The sequence below is a fragment of the Pagrus pagrus genome, assembly GCF_965226575.1.
Source record: "Pagrus pagrus genome assembly, chromosome: 3".
Lineage (NCBI taxonomy): Eukaryota > Metazoa > Chordata > Actinopteri > Spariformes > Sparidae > Pagrus > Pagrus pagrus.
Genome location: NC_140187.1, coordinates 31,942,269 through 31,962,816, shown reverse-complemented (window position 1 = coordinate 31,962,816; position 20,548 = coordinate 31,942,269). Strand labels below are relative to the sequence as shown.

The 20,548-nt window shown below is 39.4% G+C and overlaps 1 protein-coding gene and 1 long non-coding RNA gene across 2 annotated transcripts in view; one reads left to right on the top strand and one right to left on the bottom strand.

The window, feature by feature from the left end:
- Positions 1-275: 275 nt before the first annotated feature.
- On the top strand, positions 276-798 carry LOC311253371. Its single transcript, XR_014621676.1, has 2 exons — positions 276-510; positions 633-798. It is a non-coding gene; the product is annotated as an uncharacterized lncRNA (long non-coding RNA).
- A 10,923-nt stretch (positions 799-11,721) lies between these two features.
- Positions 11,722-20,548, bottom strand: part of fbln2 (fibulin 2) — an 87,635-nt gene continuing 78,808 nt past the window's right edge. Inside the window, exons 14-17 of the mRNA XM_084347815.1 lie at positions 19,964-20,080; positions 19,376-19,504; positions 15,842-15,965; positions 11,722-14,283 (exon numbers count right to left, since the gene is read on the bottom strand). Coding sequence (XP_084203941.1) covers positions 13,923-14,283; positions 15,842-15,965; positions 19,376-19,504; positions 19,964-20,080 — 731 coding nt within the window. The 3' untranslated portion in view covers positions 11,722-13,922. The remainder of the gene's footprint in view (positions 14,284-15,841; positions 15,966-19,375; positions 19,505-19,963; positions 20,081-20,548) is intronic.

Below are 20,548 nucleotides of genomic sequence, written 5' to 3'. Positions count from 1 at the left end.
AGTCGAATAATAAATGAGTCAATTGAAAGACAATTTAATGCCAACTATTTTGATAATCAATTATTCATTTAAATTTTTAACAAAAATGTCAAAACCTTTGTTGTATGTCACCACTGGTATGAGGTACATGCCACCAATCATCACATTTGCTTCAATTAATAGAGACAAAGATTTTTATTTTACTTTTGTTTTTGATTGAATTCCAGGTGGAAAAGACTTCATGTTCACTGTCAATGACATCAAAGTGGTGTGGTTCGCTATCACCACGACGACAGCAACTTTACCAAAGGCTTCATCATCTTCCGGATCACTGACAGCCACCATCAGACCTGACACAAGTAGGTCCTGCAGAAGGATGTCGGCTCTCCATTTCTCATCACCAATGCACTGCTGGAGATTTCTGAAGGCCAGGTGGCTTTACTGAGCAGCCCAATCCTCTAGGCCTCAGACATGGACTCCAGCAACAACTACATCCTCCTTAACATCATCCGTCCCCCACAGGCAGGAGAGGTAATGAAAATCACAGGACCAGGACTCACAGTTCAGAAGAATAGACTTTATTTTTTATATTGTCCTACATGGATTTCCGTTTTGTTTTTGACCAAATCATGTCATGTCTCTTCCTTTGCCAGATTGTTCCATCCCATATGTACCTTCAGCGTCTCTCTGCTCAGCCTGCAGCTCCACCTACTCACCTTTGTGTTTCAATTCTTCCCTTTAGACAACTCACCCTGACTGCCTGCCCTCCTCTCTCTCAACGTCCCAGCTATTGTTGTAAATAAATACCTTTGAACTGTTCTACTGCCTCAGCCTCTGCATTCTGGATCCAACAGAAACCCCACCTTAACAGGTTAACAGGTTATGCCACTTCCTACAAAAAGACCTGTCTCAGTCCACAGTTAACCATCGACACCTAGGAAATTACGTGTTTGATGACTCCTTTGAGTGCGGACAAATTTCCATGACCATATATAGTATAAATGTAATCCTTGACCAACAAAAGGAATAGACATCACCTTTTCTGTGTTATCATGTTCAGTTCAGGAGATGCAAAATACTTGAATCAGTTATGGCAGAAATCTATGGCTGCCACATAACATTTTTGAAATGGCTCAATTTCTGAAAATGTTCAGGCCCCCAAACTGTACATTTGTCACAAGTTTCATGCTTTTATGAAAAAGTGAACGATTTTTTCGCATATCACCTGGACTGTCATGGTTGTAATAAACTTTCTGTCATTTGCTGTATGCCATCTAACCTGCTTAGAACACTGCATAACTATATGTAAGGAATTCAAAGTTTGTACTGTGTTATTATCACTCCTTATCTGTTAGCATTCAGTATCAGAATTGAACACTTATTTTGGTATATGATCACTTTAAACAGGCTTATTGTATTTCAATATGAAAAAAAACAGTGAAAGGTTTAGAGTTCATAATTATAACATGAACATACAGCTACAATATAGTGCAAGTATTGAGGTCCTACTAACCTACTTAGCTGATGGTGGCAGTAGAACTTAAATTATCTGACCATTTTTCAAGTCGTTTTAAATTTTTTGTGCACACCAAAGGGCTAGCCAAAATCTCAAGGCACACCTGTTTTCAAATTTGTGAAAATAGCATCTATTACACATTATCTAATCACTCTATACATGTTTGTTTTATTATTTTAATAACATTTGACAAATAACAAAGTAACATCCCAATGAGTAATTATAAATAATGGCTGCCAAAAATATATTTTTATTATATAAGCTAATGCTGGCACACTTGCTAAAAACATCCCACTGACAACATGTGATGGTGGGTAAATGAGGAGAGAAGCTGTAATTTGGGGGCACCAAATACAAATCTGGTTGAGGGCCCACAAAAGTGCAGAACCGGCCCTGCTCTGACGGCGCTGTGAGCAGCCCAACAGAAGAGACACTGTCTCACATTGGGATTTTATAACTGAACCATTTGCAGGACGCACTCTAGCTCTAACTTTCTTATGAAATCTTATGTTTTCACATCAGATGATGATGAAAGGCATTAAAATGTGAATCTGAGATACATGTGAAGCATACCTATGTAGGCTGATAAAGAAGTTTAGTGTGGCGATGAACTGGTAACTGGATGAATAGTTGAGTCTTTTTATTGAACAGCCAAATCTGATTACAGCCCCCATTATCATGATACACAAAAAAGTGCTTTTTATGGTTTCAACATCAGTAAATAAAGAGCTGATCATTATTGAATGTGGCCTCATAGCTTAATTTACCAAGTCTGTAGCTTTAATTATTGAAATGAATGTATGTGTCAACGATTGATCAAGTTTTCTTTTGTTTATTATTATTTTAACATGGTTTCGTTAACAGTGAAGCAATATCAAGGAAATATTTGTGGATCCCCTGGATTAAGTGTAGCGAGTTTACTGTGTTCAGTTTTAATGCGTCAGAGCGGCAGGGTGGGCACTAATAGTGACATGACTGAGAACACGTATTTAAACCAGACAGGTCACAAAGTTAAAAATGAGGTGAACTGAAAAAAGGGCAGGAGGGACAGAAAATAAAATAGTGCATGTGTGCCTCTTTATTCATTTATGAAGGCCTATTTTGAGGTAATCTAATGTTTGGTTGGAACAAAATTACACGGTATGCCTGGAGTTGCCTCATTGTACACCATTTGCATACGTCAGCTCGCCAGACTTAAAACAAAGGTTGTTCACGAGTCTCAGACTATGACTGTGTGGAAGAGAAGCCATGTCAGGTGGGGACAGGGCAGCCTTGCAGTGGGAGAAGAGTCGGGCATCAGCAGCAGAGGAAATTGGCATGTAGAGCCAGAATATTTTCACATCTTAATCTGTGAATTGAGGAATTTTTATTTTTGTCCTCTGTCAGCACTATTGTTTCTTCACACTCCGTTATTGTTAGTTCATTTTTTGAATCTTTTAAACGAAAATTCTGGCCATTTCTTACAAATTGCCCCTTAAACTGAGGTATTTACTGAGAAAGAAATTTGTGATGTTGTTAATATTCACAATTTTCTTGAGGTAAAATGATGAAATCTTGATATAGTAATACAAGGTAACTCAAAATGACAACTACTTTGTAGATGTAGTTGCTTTGTTCTGAGAGACTGAATCATATCTTCCTGATTGCAGCTTTGAGCTTCTTAATCACAGCTCTGGAGTGACCTGTGAGTATTTCAGCTGAACCAAGGATCAAAGCAGTGCAGCGTACCTCTGCGAGCATCTCTTGTTATGTACAAAGGCCTTTGCTGTCAGGCCGCCCCTCTGTGTAGCTGACCTGCAGCACCCAAGTCGACTCAGACGTGAACCTACCCAGCCTCAACAAACACACTGCTGGACAACTTCAAACACAGAACTCAGCTCTGAATTTCATTACCTCACATGAAAGACAAAGATTCATCTTTCATTTCAGCCAGACGACTTGTTTGATGCAATGCAGTGACCTACATGGGCACAGTGCAGGTCTGGTTAGGCTCGTCTCTAACTTTACACAACTACAATGCATGAACAGTGAGACTCAATTCCAGGTAGATCTCTGTAAAAATGAGCTTTTTTTTCATTCCACATAAATCTCTTTGGCCCCTGTGAGAATGAAGCACTTACAAAGTCATTTTACAAAGGTAATGTCCTCCTCACACACCACTGTAGATTTGATTGGAGGATGTTTCTGTTGCAGCAGCTTGTGTGAGGCAGTTACTCTTCAGTGAACCTGGGAAGCAAAACATTTCAGAGTTGGGGGAAGGTAATTTTTCTCACTTAGCCAAGGGGAGCAGCGAAGGGCTGTGTGAAGTAGAATGGGGGTCGAAAATGACCTTTCAAGCCACTACTATCTGTCAGTGGAATGCACTGTTCCCTGTCCTTTAGCTACAGCACATGGCCCTTGCAGAAACAACATTAAAATGACTACATTGTGGTAAATGGCAGAGGATCCTTCCTTTTTGTCTGGTTACAATGCAAGCCAATTTATAATTTGATGATTTGCCAACTTAACTCATCAGCTGCCTGAAAGAACCACAAGCTTCCTGCTAAAATTGGGGGTCTTAGCATTTCAATGGTTTAAGTGAAAGTTTTCACCACCGGCTCAAAACACAGCATTGATATATAAAGTTGTTGTGTTTGCTTATGCGTTAGCTAACAGTTGCCTGTTTACACATTCAGCACCAACATTAGCACTATGAAGTTGTGTTTCTTCTCATCTGGTAAATTTCCGATATTCACTCTCCTTTCAGCTGTTTTGGTCTCAGCAAACTCCTAAGAAAAGTATCACGATCTTTGGATGATATATACTTGACTATGTTGAACAGTACTATTTGGGTGCTTTTACAGTCATCACTCATCCAGGTCATGGATATTCTAAGTGCTGTAACGTAGGCAACTGGACTTGTTTCAGTTTGTTGAAGACATTTCACCTCTCACCCAAGAGGCTTCTTCAGTTCTAACTAACTGGAGGGGAGCTGCAGGCTTTTAAACTCTGTGTGGGAGTGTCCTTACAGAGTCGTTAAGGACACGTTAAGAACACATGTGAACTCTGAGTTTCAGAGTCGTTAGGTCCACTTGTGGCTCGTTGACCCAACCTGCCTTCATGTGGGTTGCTAGGGCTAGGTGATCCCAGGTGTGAATGGGTGTTAAGCTGTCTGGGGAGAGAACTCAGTACTGCATTGTAGGTGGGTGATAAGTAATGTCATAGGCCACCTCCTCTGTTCAAAGACAGTCGTTCCAGTTTGACATACATGGATTCTTTTACTCTTTCAAACCATCTGTCTTCTCTGGACAAGATGTTTACATTGTTGTCCTCAAAGGAATGATTTGTCTCCTTCAGATGTAAGTGGACAGCAGAGTGTTGACCTGAGAAATTAGCCCTTCTGTGTTGTGCCATTCGTTCATGGAGAGGTTGTTTTGTCTCCCCAATGTACAAATCTGTGCAGTCCTGGCTGCATTGAACACCAAAAACTACATTACTCTGTTTATGTCTGGGTGTTTTGTCCTTAGGATGGACAAGTTTCTGCCTCTGCGTGTTGCTGGGCTTGAAGTGAACTGGGATGATGTTTATTGAAGATCTAGTTAGCAATGAAACCTCATTGCATACCAAAGTTAGTCACAGGGTTCCACAAGGTAATGTGCTCAGACCAATACTATTCACTTTATATATGCTTCCTTTAGGGAATATCATTAGTAAACACTCACTAATTTTCATTGTTATGCAAATGATACACAATTATACTCCATTAAGCCAGGTGACACTAATCCTTCAGCTAAACTTCAGGCATGTGTTAAGGACATAAACACCTGGAAGACAAAACAGAAGTTGTTGTGCTGGGACCCTAAACACCTTAGTGACAAATTATCTAATGAGATAGCTACTCTGGATGGCATTACTCTGGCCTCCTGCACCACAGTAAGGAATCTGGGAGTTATTTTTGATCAGGATTTATCCTTCATCTCCCACATAAAACAAATGTCAAGGACTGCCTTCTTCCACCTGTGGAACATTGCAAAATCAGGAACATTCTGTCTCAAAAAGATGCAGAGAAATTAGTCCATGCTTTTGTTACCTCAAGTCTGGATTATTGTAATTCCCCTTTATCAGGCTGCTCCAATAAGTCTCTAAAGACTATCCAGCCGATCCAGAATTCTGCTGCATGTGTACTGACAAGAACTCCTATCAGAGAACACATTTCTCCAATATTAGCCTCTCTTTACTGGCCTCCTGTAAAATCCAGAATTACATTTAAATCGTCCTACTCACATACAAAGCCCTGAATGGCCAGGCACCTGCATATCTCAAAGACCTGGTTCCTATTCTCCAAAAGGAGAAATCGGAGGCAGAGCATTCAGCCATCAGGCTCCTCTCCTGTGGAAGCATCTTCCAGTGTCTGTTCAGGAGGCAGACACCCTCTCTTTGTTTAAAAGTAGACTTAAAACTTTGCTTTTTGATAAAGCCGATAGTTAGGGCCTGCACAGGCTCTTAGCTGTGCTGCCATAGGTTTAAACTGCCAGGGGACTTCCCATGATGCTTTGAGCTCCTCTCTCTTTATCTGTACACACACACACACATTTATATTTATATATATATATTAGTTCATAGTCTGAAATGTAGTTATATCTGCTGTTAGCTAATATTATTTTTGCTAAAAATGCCATGTACTACCCTTTCTTTTTCTTTACAAAACATGTTGAAAGTTATATAGTTATAGTTAGAGAGTGCTATATATATATATCTATAGTTAGAATGCAAATATTACTTGCATTTTTTCATATGTGTACCTTTCCACATATACTGTATAATTAAGAGAAGCCTTGGAAGCAATTACAAATAAAATGAGGGGGAATTTTCCTTAACAGGCATATCCAAGAAACTCATCTGAAATAGCATTTCATCTTGATTTTAGTTCCGATGAATAATTCATCAAAATGAGATGATACCTGTCACATCAAGGAACAACACATTTAACCTGGGAGGCATCAGATGAGTATGACTAATCATGAGTGTGCCAGCAATTGTGCAGCGTGGTAAACAAAACCAGGATCTTACACAAATAGACACTCTTTGATTTCTCTGCAGGTTTTGTTCTACATACTCAGGCCTCACAGATTGGTACGGCATGATAAAAGAGAACTTTCATATCTCTGTAATTAACAAGAGTAAAAGATGAATAATGTATAATCAGAAAATCAAAGGCATCATTTAACTGCAGGACCTGTTGTTGCTGTCACAGAGGGAGGATTCTGCTTTGGAAGAAATACATCACATCTATCCATGGAAAAGCTGACTCATGATTCAAACATGGTCTGCATGATAACCATCCACTAATAACATGGGCTGACACATTATTACACTGGAAATGTGATTGAACACAAGAGTTCGATGGAAATCAGTGGTGTGTTTGTGAGAAGGCCCCTGTGAGAAGAATGGCAGTGTGTTTGTGCTCACATGTGCTGGAATGGAAAATGTAGGCATGCTCAGATGAATTCACTCTGTGCTGACGCTCAAACAGATTACGCAAGTGTATTGTGCAAGGTAACATTCTTTCAACAGCTTGCTATAGCTGTCGGATTGGTACAGTCTGCTGCCCTCTTTTGTCAACCTGCAGTTAACTGAGCTGTGGTACCTAAGATACCAAATATGCAATGTTGTAAATAGTACCCAAAAGTCATACTTAAAGAAAAGCTAACATGATTAAATATTACTTTGGTGATGGTGAAAGTCACCCCTATGAATAGTACTTGAGTAAAAGTCTAGTATCTGCTATGAAATGCACTTAAGTATCAAAAGTATTTTTTTTGGCAATAAATGTACTTGAAAAGTATGAAAAGTACAAGTAAAACTGAATTATACATATTTATTTACATGAATGTACATATTGTATACGAGTGTTTTAGTCCCATTGCCATATGAAATACATTTATTTAAAAGGGCATGACTTTGGCTTTGATGCAGCATGCAATCAGCAAAGTAACTAGTAACTCAAGTTATCAAATAAATTTAGTGGGGTAAAAAGTAATAATAGTAAATAGTAAGTGGAAGAGTAAAGAAGCAGAAAAAGGAAATACTCAAGTGAAGTATGCCAAATTACACTTCGGTACAGTAGTTGAGTAAATGTAATTAGTTTACATCCCATCACTTCAAATATGTTGGTAAAATGTGCCTTAAATGGACGATAAATCTAAAATGTTTCAATTTGGAAAAAAAAAAGTGCTGAGAGAGAGAGAGAGTTAAAAATTGTTCCAATCTTAAAGTTACCTAAGGAGACATAGTGAGGGAAAAATCCAGGTTTAATATGACATCAGCTCTATGTTGCTATTTATTAATAAAAGAAGACATAACCTTCTCAATTCTGCTAATTCAAGATATAAATTTGACATTTTAATTCATGTTTCTTATTAGGAAAAGGGGACAGTTAATCATGTTCTTACTCGTAGTTTAGGATGCAAATCTATGGGTGTTGAACTCTTTACACAGAGACTCACTTAATAATAGGCCTGCAGCTGTGTGGTCTAAGCTGTACCACTGCATTCAGCCATGGAAGCACCAGACTGTGAACAAACATGATAATAACATGTTTAGTACAGTACCTGCCTACCATACCTTTCTACCTACCTATCAGTACCAGCACATGTAGAGGGTGTAGTGGTTATATTCCAGCAGGTATTGGTAAGCATGCAGTGTGAAGCAGTGAATTGTGGAGCGCGAGTTAATTTGGTAAACTGCCTTAGCACCTGAAGCTGTTTAAAGTAAAATGTGCTTGATTTCTCCACTGCACAGCGCTTATGCTCTGAGCATCTTCACCATCTACCTGTGAGAGCTGAGCTGCACTCTCTCCACATCTCCATTTAGGATAAAAAATGGTGGGCCTCAGGGCTCAATGTCGGGGTCGCTGATCACTTTCACTTCATTGCATCACTTGTGATCTGCTTTTATATGTGCTACTAAGCTGCTCTCTGAAGGCTCTCTCGATAGTTTTGCAATGGACCTGCCACAGTTCTACAAGGAGTCTGTCTCTGTCTGAGTCTGAATTTTATTCTCCTGAGCTGTCAAATCCTCTGAATCAACATTTATATTCAATATACACATTTATGATCAGCATGAGATATTAAAGTGAAAGCCTCCAGTGGAATCAGGCTAATTAAACTGTTTGGAAGAGCTGGGAGCTCAGTAAAGGATAACCCACCACACCCAATGAAATGTATGGGAAACTTTGGAATTACTTTAAATATTGAAATAAAATCCAATACCGAATCAAATTTTATTGAAGGTGTTATCTATTTTTAATTCTTGTTATCAAAGCAGAGCTGACAACACTGACCGGCTTTCTTTTGCACTGCAGAGTTTCCACAGTTATTCCAGTTGTTCCACCATTACCTTGGAATAATGACCTGGGAAAGCAATGCTTCTTCCTGTTTTGGTTTTGCAATGGCAGACGTGCTTCCTTTGTGCCTCAATTGGACCTTAATTTTTTCTCGGAATATCCAAGCTAGTGGCAGACCGAATATAACAGTGAAATCAACCTTGGTAGAGAACCAATCTAAATTTGGATGGTGTCATTTTCTACAGCCTCTACACTGTGCAATCAGTATTTACTTCAGTATGATGAGTTAAAGCAATGTAATTGCTATTGCTAGTTTGAATAAAAGTAGAGAAGTATTAGCGACAAAATGTGCTTGAAGTATCAAAAGTACTTATACTCATAGAGTACTCATTAGTCAGAAGAATTATCAGTTACACTGGTTTATTATTACTGATGCAATAACATGTAAGATGTATTTACTATTGCTGCTAGTCAATAGATAGCAGACAGTTTGCCTTGTCATAGCAGGAAAAGTCCAGGCATACAAATTTGGCCAACGAGTCACAGTGAGCCATGACAGGGCGTCAGCATTCACAATAATGATATAAATAATGAGAACTAGCACACCGAAATGAGTGAGGTTTTTTTTTTTTTCTGTTCAGTTACACCTGTGCTTTGTCTGTCTGCCATGAAAAGGCAAAGCTCAATAATGTGTTTTTTGTTTATTTTTGTATTTCTTGTACAAATACTATTCTATTAGAAAAGACTTTACAGGGGGTTATGGCCAGAACTATTTCTTTACGGGGTTCATTCCCTGTTTCCAGTCTTTGTTTAAAGTTTAGCTAAGCAGCTGCTGGCTGGAACCAAAGGAAATGTACTTTTCAATAGTGTTAGCTAGTTTCACGTAGTGGATTTTCCAAAAATGTTGAAACAAACACATCTTGAGGTTGTAGGTGTATGTACTTCCCTGTGAAAAGTGTGCAGTAAAACTAGATATGGTGAAAACCTGTCAGTGGTTAGGCATTAGCAGAATGATGTTAGCAGAGGTCTGGTTGTTGTCATGTTACAGTCACATGGTGCAACCTCAGCACATATATATATAGTTGTCTTGATAATCCTTTGAAGCCGAGATAGATAATCAGAGATCACACCCTAACATGTGTGGGCTGCACCTCCAATTGCCGGATGTGTTTGGGCTTCAGCAGAGAGGAAAGAGGCCGCCCACTGAAGACCAGCGTCACTGCTGTACTGGCATGGCAATTTCCTCAACAAACTATCCAATCACACAAAATCTTAGTAGAACATAAGGACTATTTTATTTTTTACTTCTTTACATAAATTATGAGGTGTAGAACTTGTTTAACTTTCATGGTTTGTAATAAAAAGAAGAGCCGGTAACCATCCCCCAACCATCTTCCAGTTGAAAGGTCACAGGTTGCAGGCGGATGACCTGCAGGACAAACCACCACAGCAGCGAGTGCTGAGGACCAAACATGACATTTTGAATTACCCCTTTAAAAAGTCACTGGAGATATTCTAATAAGGACAAGTCGGTAATAGCTCTAATCTTTAAGGCTTTAAGTCAATAAGTCTTTGAATACAAAAACATTCAACCACCCTACGGCAGTGCTGTAAGGTTATCTGGATGAAACAGAAGTGTGTGTATGGGCTGCTGAATGAAAGTGCTGACCTCTCCGATCTCTAACCATCTTATACACAGAGATCTTCTGACTGTTTCTTCAGATCACTGAAGCTGTCATGAATGTAAAACAACAGGAATAAAGAAATTGCACACATCTTTAAGTCCATTGTTTTGTTTTTCTGGCCCTCAAACTCTTGACTCATCATCTTTTTTTCATGCTATAACAGGAGACACTTTCCAGAAAAAAAACTCTGATAAACCTGACATTACAGGGTTAGCACAGTTGCCTCGCACCAAGAAGGTCCTGAATTCAGTTTCTGGTTGAGTAAGGGCCTTTCTGTGTGGAGTTTGCATGTCTTCAATGTGCTTGTTTGGGTGCCCTTGACCTTGGCCCTGGCCTAGACCTGGAGTTGGTCCTCGGGCACCGTACAGTGGCTGCCCACAGCTCCTCAGGGAGGATGTATCGATATCCCCATGTTGGTGTTGTTCCTAGAACATCATAATTAATCTTGCTCCAGGACCATCTCTCTACTTATGAAACGTTTGAGAGTATCTGTTAAGCAAAATTAAAATCAGATAATAGCAAACATTCTTATCTGATCAAATAAATGAAAAGTCACATGTTATTTTGGCATACAAGCTTCTCATTTCTGTTCTTTTCCATTGTTTTAGAAGTTTGAGCTGCGTTAAGTCTGAGGACTTCATGGCCCTTTTCTATCCTGACAAGAGTACAGATAAGGTGCAAATACTATTGAACGCTGACATATGGGTGATAAATTAAAGACAAAACCTGAAAAAATGAATGAAAGAAGAGCATAATTTTAGGGCATGATGGCTCAATGTACGGTTTGATGAGTATGAAAATGATGTGAGAGTGTCTTTTGGAAGAATGGTGTTCATCCTCCAAGCCTTGTGATTTGTGATTGTGACTGTGATTTCCAGTTATATAAATTAAATTTGACTCGACAATTTTTTGGTTTGTCCATTAATTTGTCACCCAATATTTTCAGCCCAAAAATAACAGCGTTCATCTGATCATCAAAAACCCTGTATCTGTCAGACTGTGGTGTTTGTTTATATGGTGACCTGTGAGAGAATTACCCTCCCTACTTTCCATTTGAAAGGCTATCAGCTGAGTTGTATTAATAGGCTGTGGTAGCAAAGCCCTCACACTTTCCTGATGGGAATTTTAGAGGGTGTAACACACACTACATGTTCCTTGTGGAGCAGTGGAATAGGTGATGAAACAGATAAGCTCAGGACTGCGCAGTATTATTGTGAAGCAGTTTATTTTCAAGACTCAGAGTAAAATAAATGAGTATTCACTGTAATATGTAATATTTATATAAATTCTTAGTTCAGTCTTATGTGAAGTAAACTTGCCTTTAATAGAGTGGTAATGGTATTTGGTGGTGAGGCCTTGGTCTGTTCACACTTTCACCAGTTGATGGCGATGTTGGCTCACTGTTCACTCACAATGGAACTGATTCCGTTGCATCACTGTCCACCACTGATGTGGAAAAACTGACCCTGACACTCTACAATTTGATTTGTACTTTTATTGAGCAACTGACAACAGTTTGATCATTTATTGATTGGTTTATAGATGTCATGTGGCAGCTGAAACTGTACAGGCTGAGTGAGGCCAGTCTGGAGTTACAGCAGCAGACTGAATCATTCCTGCAAACTACACAGGAATTTGTTGAGTGGATACAAAACTACAAGAATTTTACCCTGAGATAATTACAACACAGTAACATAGAAAGATATGTGACACTAAAAAATAATCAACTGCAACGCTTCATTCATACTATCAGTGCTGTAATTTACCATACATGATTGCCTATGCCGCCGAGGAGGTTATGTGTTTGCCTGTATCTGTTTGTTAGTTCTTTGGTTGCGTTGTAAGCAGGATTACACAAAAACTCCTGAACAGATTTCCACTAAATTTAGATTGAGGATGGGTCTCAGCCCAGAATAGACCCCATTAACTTTTGGAGGGGGTCTGGAAAAAGGGAATGGATCAAGGAGTTTTCTGTCACTCACAACAGTGCAAGATAGGACAGGATAGGGTTTAATTTGATATAGGATTAGGCTTGACTGAATTAAACAGGGCTGTTGGGACTCGGCGGAGGTATGTGCTTTACTGAGTGCCATTATAATTAATTCATGTTTTCTAGTGTGATTTGCAATTAATTTTACTGCTGACATTTCGTCAGATCACATTTTAAAAAATATACACCAAATGCTAAACAAAATGTGCTATTTAAAGTTTCTGTTGTTTTTTTGACCACATTAAAACTATTTCAGTGGTGACTGGAGGCCCAAAGCTGACAAATGTAGATCAATAATATAATAATCAAGAACTGTAGTGTTTGTTGTATATTTTTATATATTTTACATTTTTCTCGTTATCTCCAAACAGTTGGTAAAATAAATTAAAACCTAAATTATTTTTATTTAAAACAAATGATTATCATTATTATGATTTTTTTGTTTGTTTGTTTTGTTATATTATTTATTATTTGTTTTCAACCAACTGATTGGAAAGGGAAAATAAAGGAAAAAACTCAATTTATAAAAATATTCTTTTAAGACTGTATTTAAATTGTTTAACTGAAGGGAGCCCAAAGCTTTTCCCTGGAAAGTCAAATCTGAAACTCACGATGGGCCATCGGCCAAAAGCAAATACCTATTGTATTGTTAGGATTCAAAATTGTACTGTGTTTCCAAATTCCCCTAATTGACTGAATTCCTGTGCAGAGTCTCACTTTGCTCACCATGCTCAGATTATGAAAAATACAGTAACAATTAGGGATTCTTCATTTCATAAAAACAAACATTGTTATAATTTTAAAAATAATGTATGGATTTATTTTTTGCTAGAAACATCTGGCGGGCCTAAGCAAACCTTATGGTGGGCAAACTTTGGCCCACGGGCCCAACTTTGGACAGTCCTGTTTTATCTGATGTAGTATTTAGTTGTGTTTCTGACTTGTCAGATCAACTTTACATTTGATCAGTTTTGGTCCTCCATAGCAGCAAGTGCCCTTACATTCTAGTGCTGCAAAGGTTTACTAGTTTTCTTCAGATTGTCATGGATAATTAAAAATGTACATCTACACAGGGAGGTCATTTTAGGAGAGTGGAGCAGAGCACAAACCACATACCCAGACGTGCATAGTGACCTGTGCAGCACCATGCCACTGTCTGCACATACCAACAGCTTGAGCAGACAAGCTAATACTAAATTATGCTGGAGTCAAAAGTCAAACTGGAAAATACTTTGGTAAATACAAATGTACTCAAGAAATATGATTGTCGTCAGAAACAAGCAGATAGCAGTAAGGTCTTTGGCAACAGTTTACAAGATTCTTGAAAAATGCTTGATTGTGTAGAAGCATTACAAAAAGAGTCTGCACATATAAAAGTTTGGCACCATATGAAATTTCCAGTCCATCTCTGTCTTTTTCTCTTTGGTATTACATGTTGCTAGATGTGATAAAGACATGAATCCTGGCGAGGAACGAGGTGAACATCCCCTGCCTCAGCAGCTTCATCTCCACATCTATCAGAAAGTCTTTGGGCTCGCGGACCTGTCTCTGGAGGTAGACGGCGCCTGTGAAACTGTTAAGCTTCCTGGTGCTAAAGTAGCCCTCCTCGTTGCCCTTGATGATACTGATGGCGATGTGATCGCCAGAATAGGCTGGTGATGGTCCAATTCGGAAGATCTGGGCAGGAATAATGATGTTGGTCTGGAAGCTGAGCTGGTAGTGTGTGATGCGGGCGGGGGAGTTTTGACAGTCTAAGGAGTTACTGGGACAACTGGTCCGCTCACAGCGTCTGAGGAGAACAAGAAGTAGAGAGAGAGTCACAAGAGAAGAGGATGGATGTGCAAGAAAGATTTGGTAAATCATTTTATGATTAGGGAGAGCGAGTACACCGTTAACTTATCCGTATCTGTGCTCTGTTCAGAAGTGTGTTGAACTAACAGATGTTGTTAGATTAAGCCTGAAATTGATATAGGTGTATACGTTTTTATAAACTAGAATGAATAAACTTCAGTCAGCCAACCAATGAGGATTTCCCTTTAACACGAGTATGGATTCTGACCCATTTTACACGTACTAGTGAACAGTCACTAAATCACCTCTTAAACAGTTGCTACAGTATGGGAAACCAGTGTTGGTTAAGCTAACTGTAGCTAGCAAAGCTATTCTATACTGAAAGTTGCAATATACACCATAAGCTACAAAAAGAAAGTATCTTCAAACACTGAAGCTATTTTAATTTAAGAAACTTCAACTGTAAAGTAATACATTGAACACATGCACTCATTATTTTGACTTGTCAGCTGCTTAATGAATGGCAAAGAATTCCTTTAAACATTGATGAACTTGAGTTTCAGTTTCACCTCTCTCCTTGTGTCGGTATACAAGCCCCTGGCTAGTGTTCGCTGCATGTACATCGTTACATTTAGAGTTGTTAGTTCTCATCACTGTGACGATTTCAGGAAAATAGAAATGAGCACAGAACCGCACAGCGATGCAGTGCCAGTGGAGAAAGTGGTCATCCTCCAGTGATCACTTGCAGGGCTTTCCCAGTCTGTATTCTGATGCTCCGTGACTGCTTTGCCATCACTCGTGAGAATTTACAGGCCGGAGTAAAACCTAATGTAGTGCATCGTGAAATTTGCACAGCTCATGCCAAAACAAGTGAGTCTTGGAATTGTCTCCAATGAATCACAGGGTGGCACTAAAGGCAGGCCGGGGGACATTTTAATCTTGTCCGTGCCTCTGTAGCTGCCAAGTCCACTCAAGAATGAAAGATGTCTCTCCATACTGTGCAAGGCCACATCACACTGAGGTTAATATAATGTCTCTTGATAACATTGATAAGACGCCTCCTGTGGGATGAGTGGAGGGTGTAGGCTGTTTTCTGTCCATGCAGAGCACAGAGTGGGGAGAGCCACAGAGACGGCGCCGGGAAGCACCGAGCTGATCAAAGACATCTGACTTCATCGTACCACTCGATGAGAGTCATGTTCAGTTACCAGCCAGCCTTTATAGAGGCCACAGGTTCACAGCTAACAAGACCCTTCTGTACGACACACTGCACTGCAAGGGCATGAATGTACAGTACTTCTCATTAGGGCACAGGCAGAGAGAAACTGAGGAGACACGTATTGAACAGTCTCAGAGATACAGGTCAGTGCTTAAAGGGCCAGTATATCAGGTTATAAATGCTCAGGATACTGCAAAAATAACCGGAACACAGTAAACAGAGACTTTACTGGTCCTGCTTGACAATAAAACTCAGAAAATGAAGGCTTAACATGATCCTCAAACAACAAAAGACAGAATTGCAACAAAACATTTAAAAAAAGAAAAACATGACTCACGTGTCTGACACTTTCTTGTAGTTGTGAGGGCAGTCAAAGGAGATACATCTGAAACCTCCCTGGAGGTTATAGCAGTTCTGTCCAAATGAACAGTTGTGGGTGGCAGTTTTACATTCATCAATATCTGAAAAACATAATAAGTTAAAGAGTTAAACCCTGTGACTGCTAAGAGTTAGATCAGATGATGCACTCTAATGTCTTTAAGTTGTCTTAGTTTGGTTAGATTAGTATAAAGTATAAAGATTATTTCTTGCTCTTTTCTATTTTGGCGTCCTGGTTTAGGCTGGTATAGCAAGGACATTTAACTAGTAGTTAGTTTAGATGAGTAAATTTCTCATGTCATGGGGCGGGTGCATGTTTGATCTTTTGATACTGCATTAAAAAAAAAGACTTATACCATTTTCAGGAGAGGGGGTTTCATTATGAAACAGGCTACATTTTAGTAAAGCAACAATAAATACAATGCTTGTCTTGTTTTAATAAGCAGTGGTAAGTATTTTGGTCCGACATAAAATGTAGTTATCATTGCTTATATTAGGATGAACATAATTATTGCTGGCCTCCGTGGGCCTGGTGGCTGGGCCCAAAGAAAGCTGTCAGTCGTGACATCTCACCCTCTTTTTCATAGCATCAAATAACTAATAATTAAAAACAAAATTATCAGAGAAATTAACTCTTCGGGGGGGAAAAAATAGTTGATGTTTTTCACTTTGGCCCATGTCCCATCTGCTTACAAGGGAGGGGTTTATTAACTGTTCTGCAGCCAGCAACCAGGGGGCAATCAAAATGTTTTGGCTTCACTGTTGGGGAGCTGTCATGCCATCCATTTTTATAAACAGTAAAGACCAATTCCAGTCCATTAAGTCACTGCACCCAACCAAGATATCATTGCAGTACAACATGTAACTCCCTATAGAATCACAAAGAGTTGTTTTTACATCTTTGCCTGTGTACAAATGAATAAACAAATGAAAAACAACATGTTGATTCGTTGATTTTTTTAAACATTGGATAGAGCCAGGCTAGATAACCATTTAGAGATGATTGACTGGAAGATGTTCCTCTTTTCTAAAAAAAAGTGTTGTGCATGACAGTCTCGCATTTTGACAAAGTCCAGCAGTGAGGTTGCTGCACTTGGTACCGCTCCTCTAATATCAGTGCAGATTGGAAGCATAGGAGCAGGGGTTGCTAATGTTAGCCTGTAAACCATCGCTAGCGGACAGGTAATGAAGCAGCGCTCATTTTTCATTTGATGACTTGATTGATAGCGTGGAGTTGTGAAGGAATTGCGAGCATCCATGCTTTCTATTGTGGTAACACCAGGAATGCAAACAGTAACGCAAGGGAAATCACCACAGCTATAGACAGTGTAGGCTTATAACCACCACAGGCACATTTGGATTGGAAAACCTTTGATAATATTTTAACAAGATTTAAAGGTATAGTCATTCATGCTAATCCAGTACACTTTTTGTCAAATTCAGTGTATATCTCCTTATGGTCCGCTAGCTGTCCACTCTGTGTGCTTGCTGAAAAAAAAACCCGGTCTTCATACTCACCCCTGGCTCTGTAAATGGAAAACAAAAAAAGTTGCTCGGAGTGGGCCACTCTAGTCATTCCAGCCAATCAGCAACAGCTCATGCTTGTGCACAAGAAAGTGGGGAGTTGTGGGAATGTTGTAAAGTGAGCAATCAGACTGGCCGCGAGGTAATCCTGCCGCGTGTAAAGAAGACCTTCTGAAACAGAAGGACTATGATAAGGCAAGGGCGAAGACCCGTGTCTGCGGGCCTTTCAAAGGTGAGTGGACCTCTGAGAGTTAAAAGGGCTGAAGACGGATGGAGAGGTTGCTGTGTTTCTGCTTGACTGGTGTGTAAATTTAGTGTTGCTATGTTTCACAGAACTGTCCATGAATGGGGGGCGGCAGAGTTTCTGAATGAGCACTGGTAGGATGGGTGTGTTTGCTTGGCCGCAAATTCAAATATCAACAGTCTTTCCCCAGAATCAATGACTATACCTTTCAGTTAAATGAAAGTTTGATATATGAGAAGAACACAGGGCAGGAGTGAAGGGAATGGGATACAACACTGGGAATGGTTTGATTTATGTTCCTAAATCTAAATACCACCTGTTTGTGCCGTGCGCTGCACTTTGCACCCAGGTTATCTCCCGTTTGACTAGCAAAATGGACACGCCCCAAACGCTCTAGCATGCTTTAGACCGAGTGCCATATACCATCTACACAGGGCTCAGGGCTCTATCTCACGCTCGGCACAAAGTTGATCAAGGTGCAGGTGGTGTCATTGCTAGTTTCAGACAGACGCAGTTGTCATTTTCATGCCCAGCGTCCATGTTTAATCAACAAAACTAAAACCTGGAGAGGAAACTGTCCAGAGAAAAAATAATTAACCTTTTAGCTTCTAAAATAAACATGGTTAGACAGGATCTCAGGATTTTTCAGGGCAGCTGCTCACTCCAAACTATTTTACTGTATGAATTCGGACTGTGTGTCTGACCTTTCCATGTGCAGGAGAACGCAGAACATGAATTAACATGAAATACTAACTGAACCTGTTGGTGAATCAGGAGTTTTAAATAATCAGGGTCGTTTATCAGCTGTTCCTCGTGCACAAATGCACATGTTAATGTACAGTTACACATATGGTGTCTGCTGCTGGAGCATCGCTGCAGGTAATTTCATTCATATTTTCCTCATTAAGGACGTATTTTACCCTCTCCCACTGTTGATCAGGATGTTACTTTTTACGACCCGTCCCGTCTGAGCCACAGAAGCACAGAGGGATGCAGCAGCACTCCTCCTTCTCCTCAGTTTAATATCAGTACATCCCTGTCCCTCAGCGAAGACGAGTGCTTCCGTTTAATATGTGCCAGGCCGTGGCACACCTGGCTCTCAAAGGGAATGGGAGACAGCACTGGGATTGGTTTCATTTATGTTCCGCCCAAAACACACTCATGACTAATTCTGAGTCTAAATACATCAGAAGTATCAAACTTTCTTTAGTTTCTGGAGTTATATACGATTATGACAAAATTTCAACCAGAAATTGAGATTAACTTCATATTTCTACTTGTGTTCTATCCTCCACACAGCTGTGAATTTTATGTGACAACCCTCAAAATGCAGATTTTAGAAACTTGTGGTTCTGTTTCTCTCATTAGCTCTCTTTATTCTGTTAAGATGGCTTTAATCTGATGCTTCACTATTTTTTACACACACAAGAGACATGAAGTGGGCTGAAGTGGAGCCACTTCCTGCATTTTTAAAATGTTTCTTTTCAGTTTTATGTTTATTTATTTTAAGTTGTTTTTCAGAGCAAGACATATAATGTATATCTCTATTGTCTACCTGCAGTTTCCAATTTGTGGAAAAATACATTAAAAGATGGGAATCAAATCTGCTTAAAAGATTCACCATTATAAAATGCAGAAAACAATTTCAAAATGTAACATAAAGTAATGAGACAATGCTCCAGAGATGACATACTACAACATAATGTATGTTCATTAAAGGCTCACCTCTGCAGGTACGTCCATTGGCAGACATTACATATCCATGAGGAGGACAGGAACACTGGTAGCTGCCGGCAACATTAAGGCACTTGAAGGTACAAAGGTTCCCGATGCTCTGGGAGCATTCATCAATGTCTGTCCAAAAAGACACACACATTTCATCGGTCAGATTAGAGGCCAGTGTAGGGGTCAAAGGCAGGTTTAAATAAAGCGCTGAAAACTATACCTCAGTAATAAACACGTAGTTAGATTAACAACTCTCTGACAAGCTCAACATTTTTATCTTGGTAAAGGTAAGAGTTGATGGCTGAGTTGAATTGGCTTGCTAGATTTCACAGGTGAACTTGAACAATGAATGTACCTCTGACATATAATTGCCTTATAAGTTCTTGTTACTAACGTGTTGGCAATCAATTACATAAATATAAACATAACAACATAAGCAAGATATTGTACTGTACATACAGAATAATATTCATTTGAAGTAGCTTGTGTGTCTAACTGGTTAAAGTCCAGTCCAATATTTGCTCTCCTTTGGGATCTGTTTTGGTCTCCACCAACCAGTCTCTACCTAGTGATCTTGGTAGAAAATACCTTCGCAGGTGTGTCCGTCCTCTTTCAGGAAGTAACCTTGGCGACAGTAGCACTGATATGAGCCGTAGATGTCAGCACACTCTTGGCTACAGGGGTTTTTGTCACATTCATTTATATCTAAACACAGAAAAGAAAAGATATGGTTAGAATTCTTCTTGTTTTTCATGTTCTCAAAGAAGAATACTGGCCAAACTTAGCATTCTCTATGAAAATATCAAAATTAGGAAATGCGTTAGCTGATGACTCAAAACTGTCTGACATGGCACTCAGCCCCAAACCCACTGGTTACTACAGAGGATCTAAGTCTTTAAAATTAAAGTAGTAAATCCTGAAGTTAGTCTCATTATCTTTTTATTCAAACAGGAGGAACTGGTACTTTTGTTGGGGACTATTACTAATAGAGGATTATTACACACTTGGCAGTGGCGAGTGTTTGGGGTAGCTGGAGGGTACATGTGATTTAGGAAAATGTTTCAAATGTGGAATTACAGATTAATTAATCCTCATTTTTTTTTAGCAAAACTCTGAAGTTTTGGTGGGATATAGGTTTGATATAGAACCTGGGGTTATCAGAGATAGGGGGTA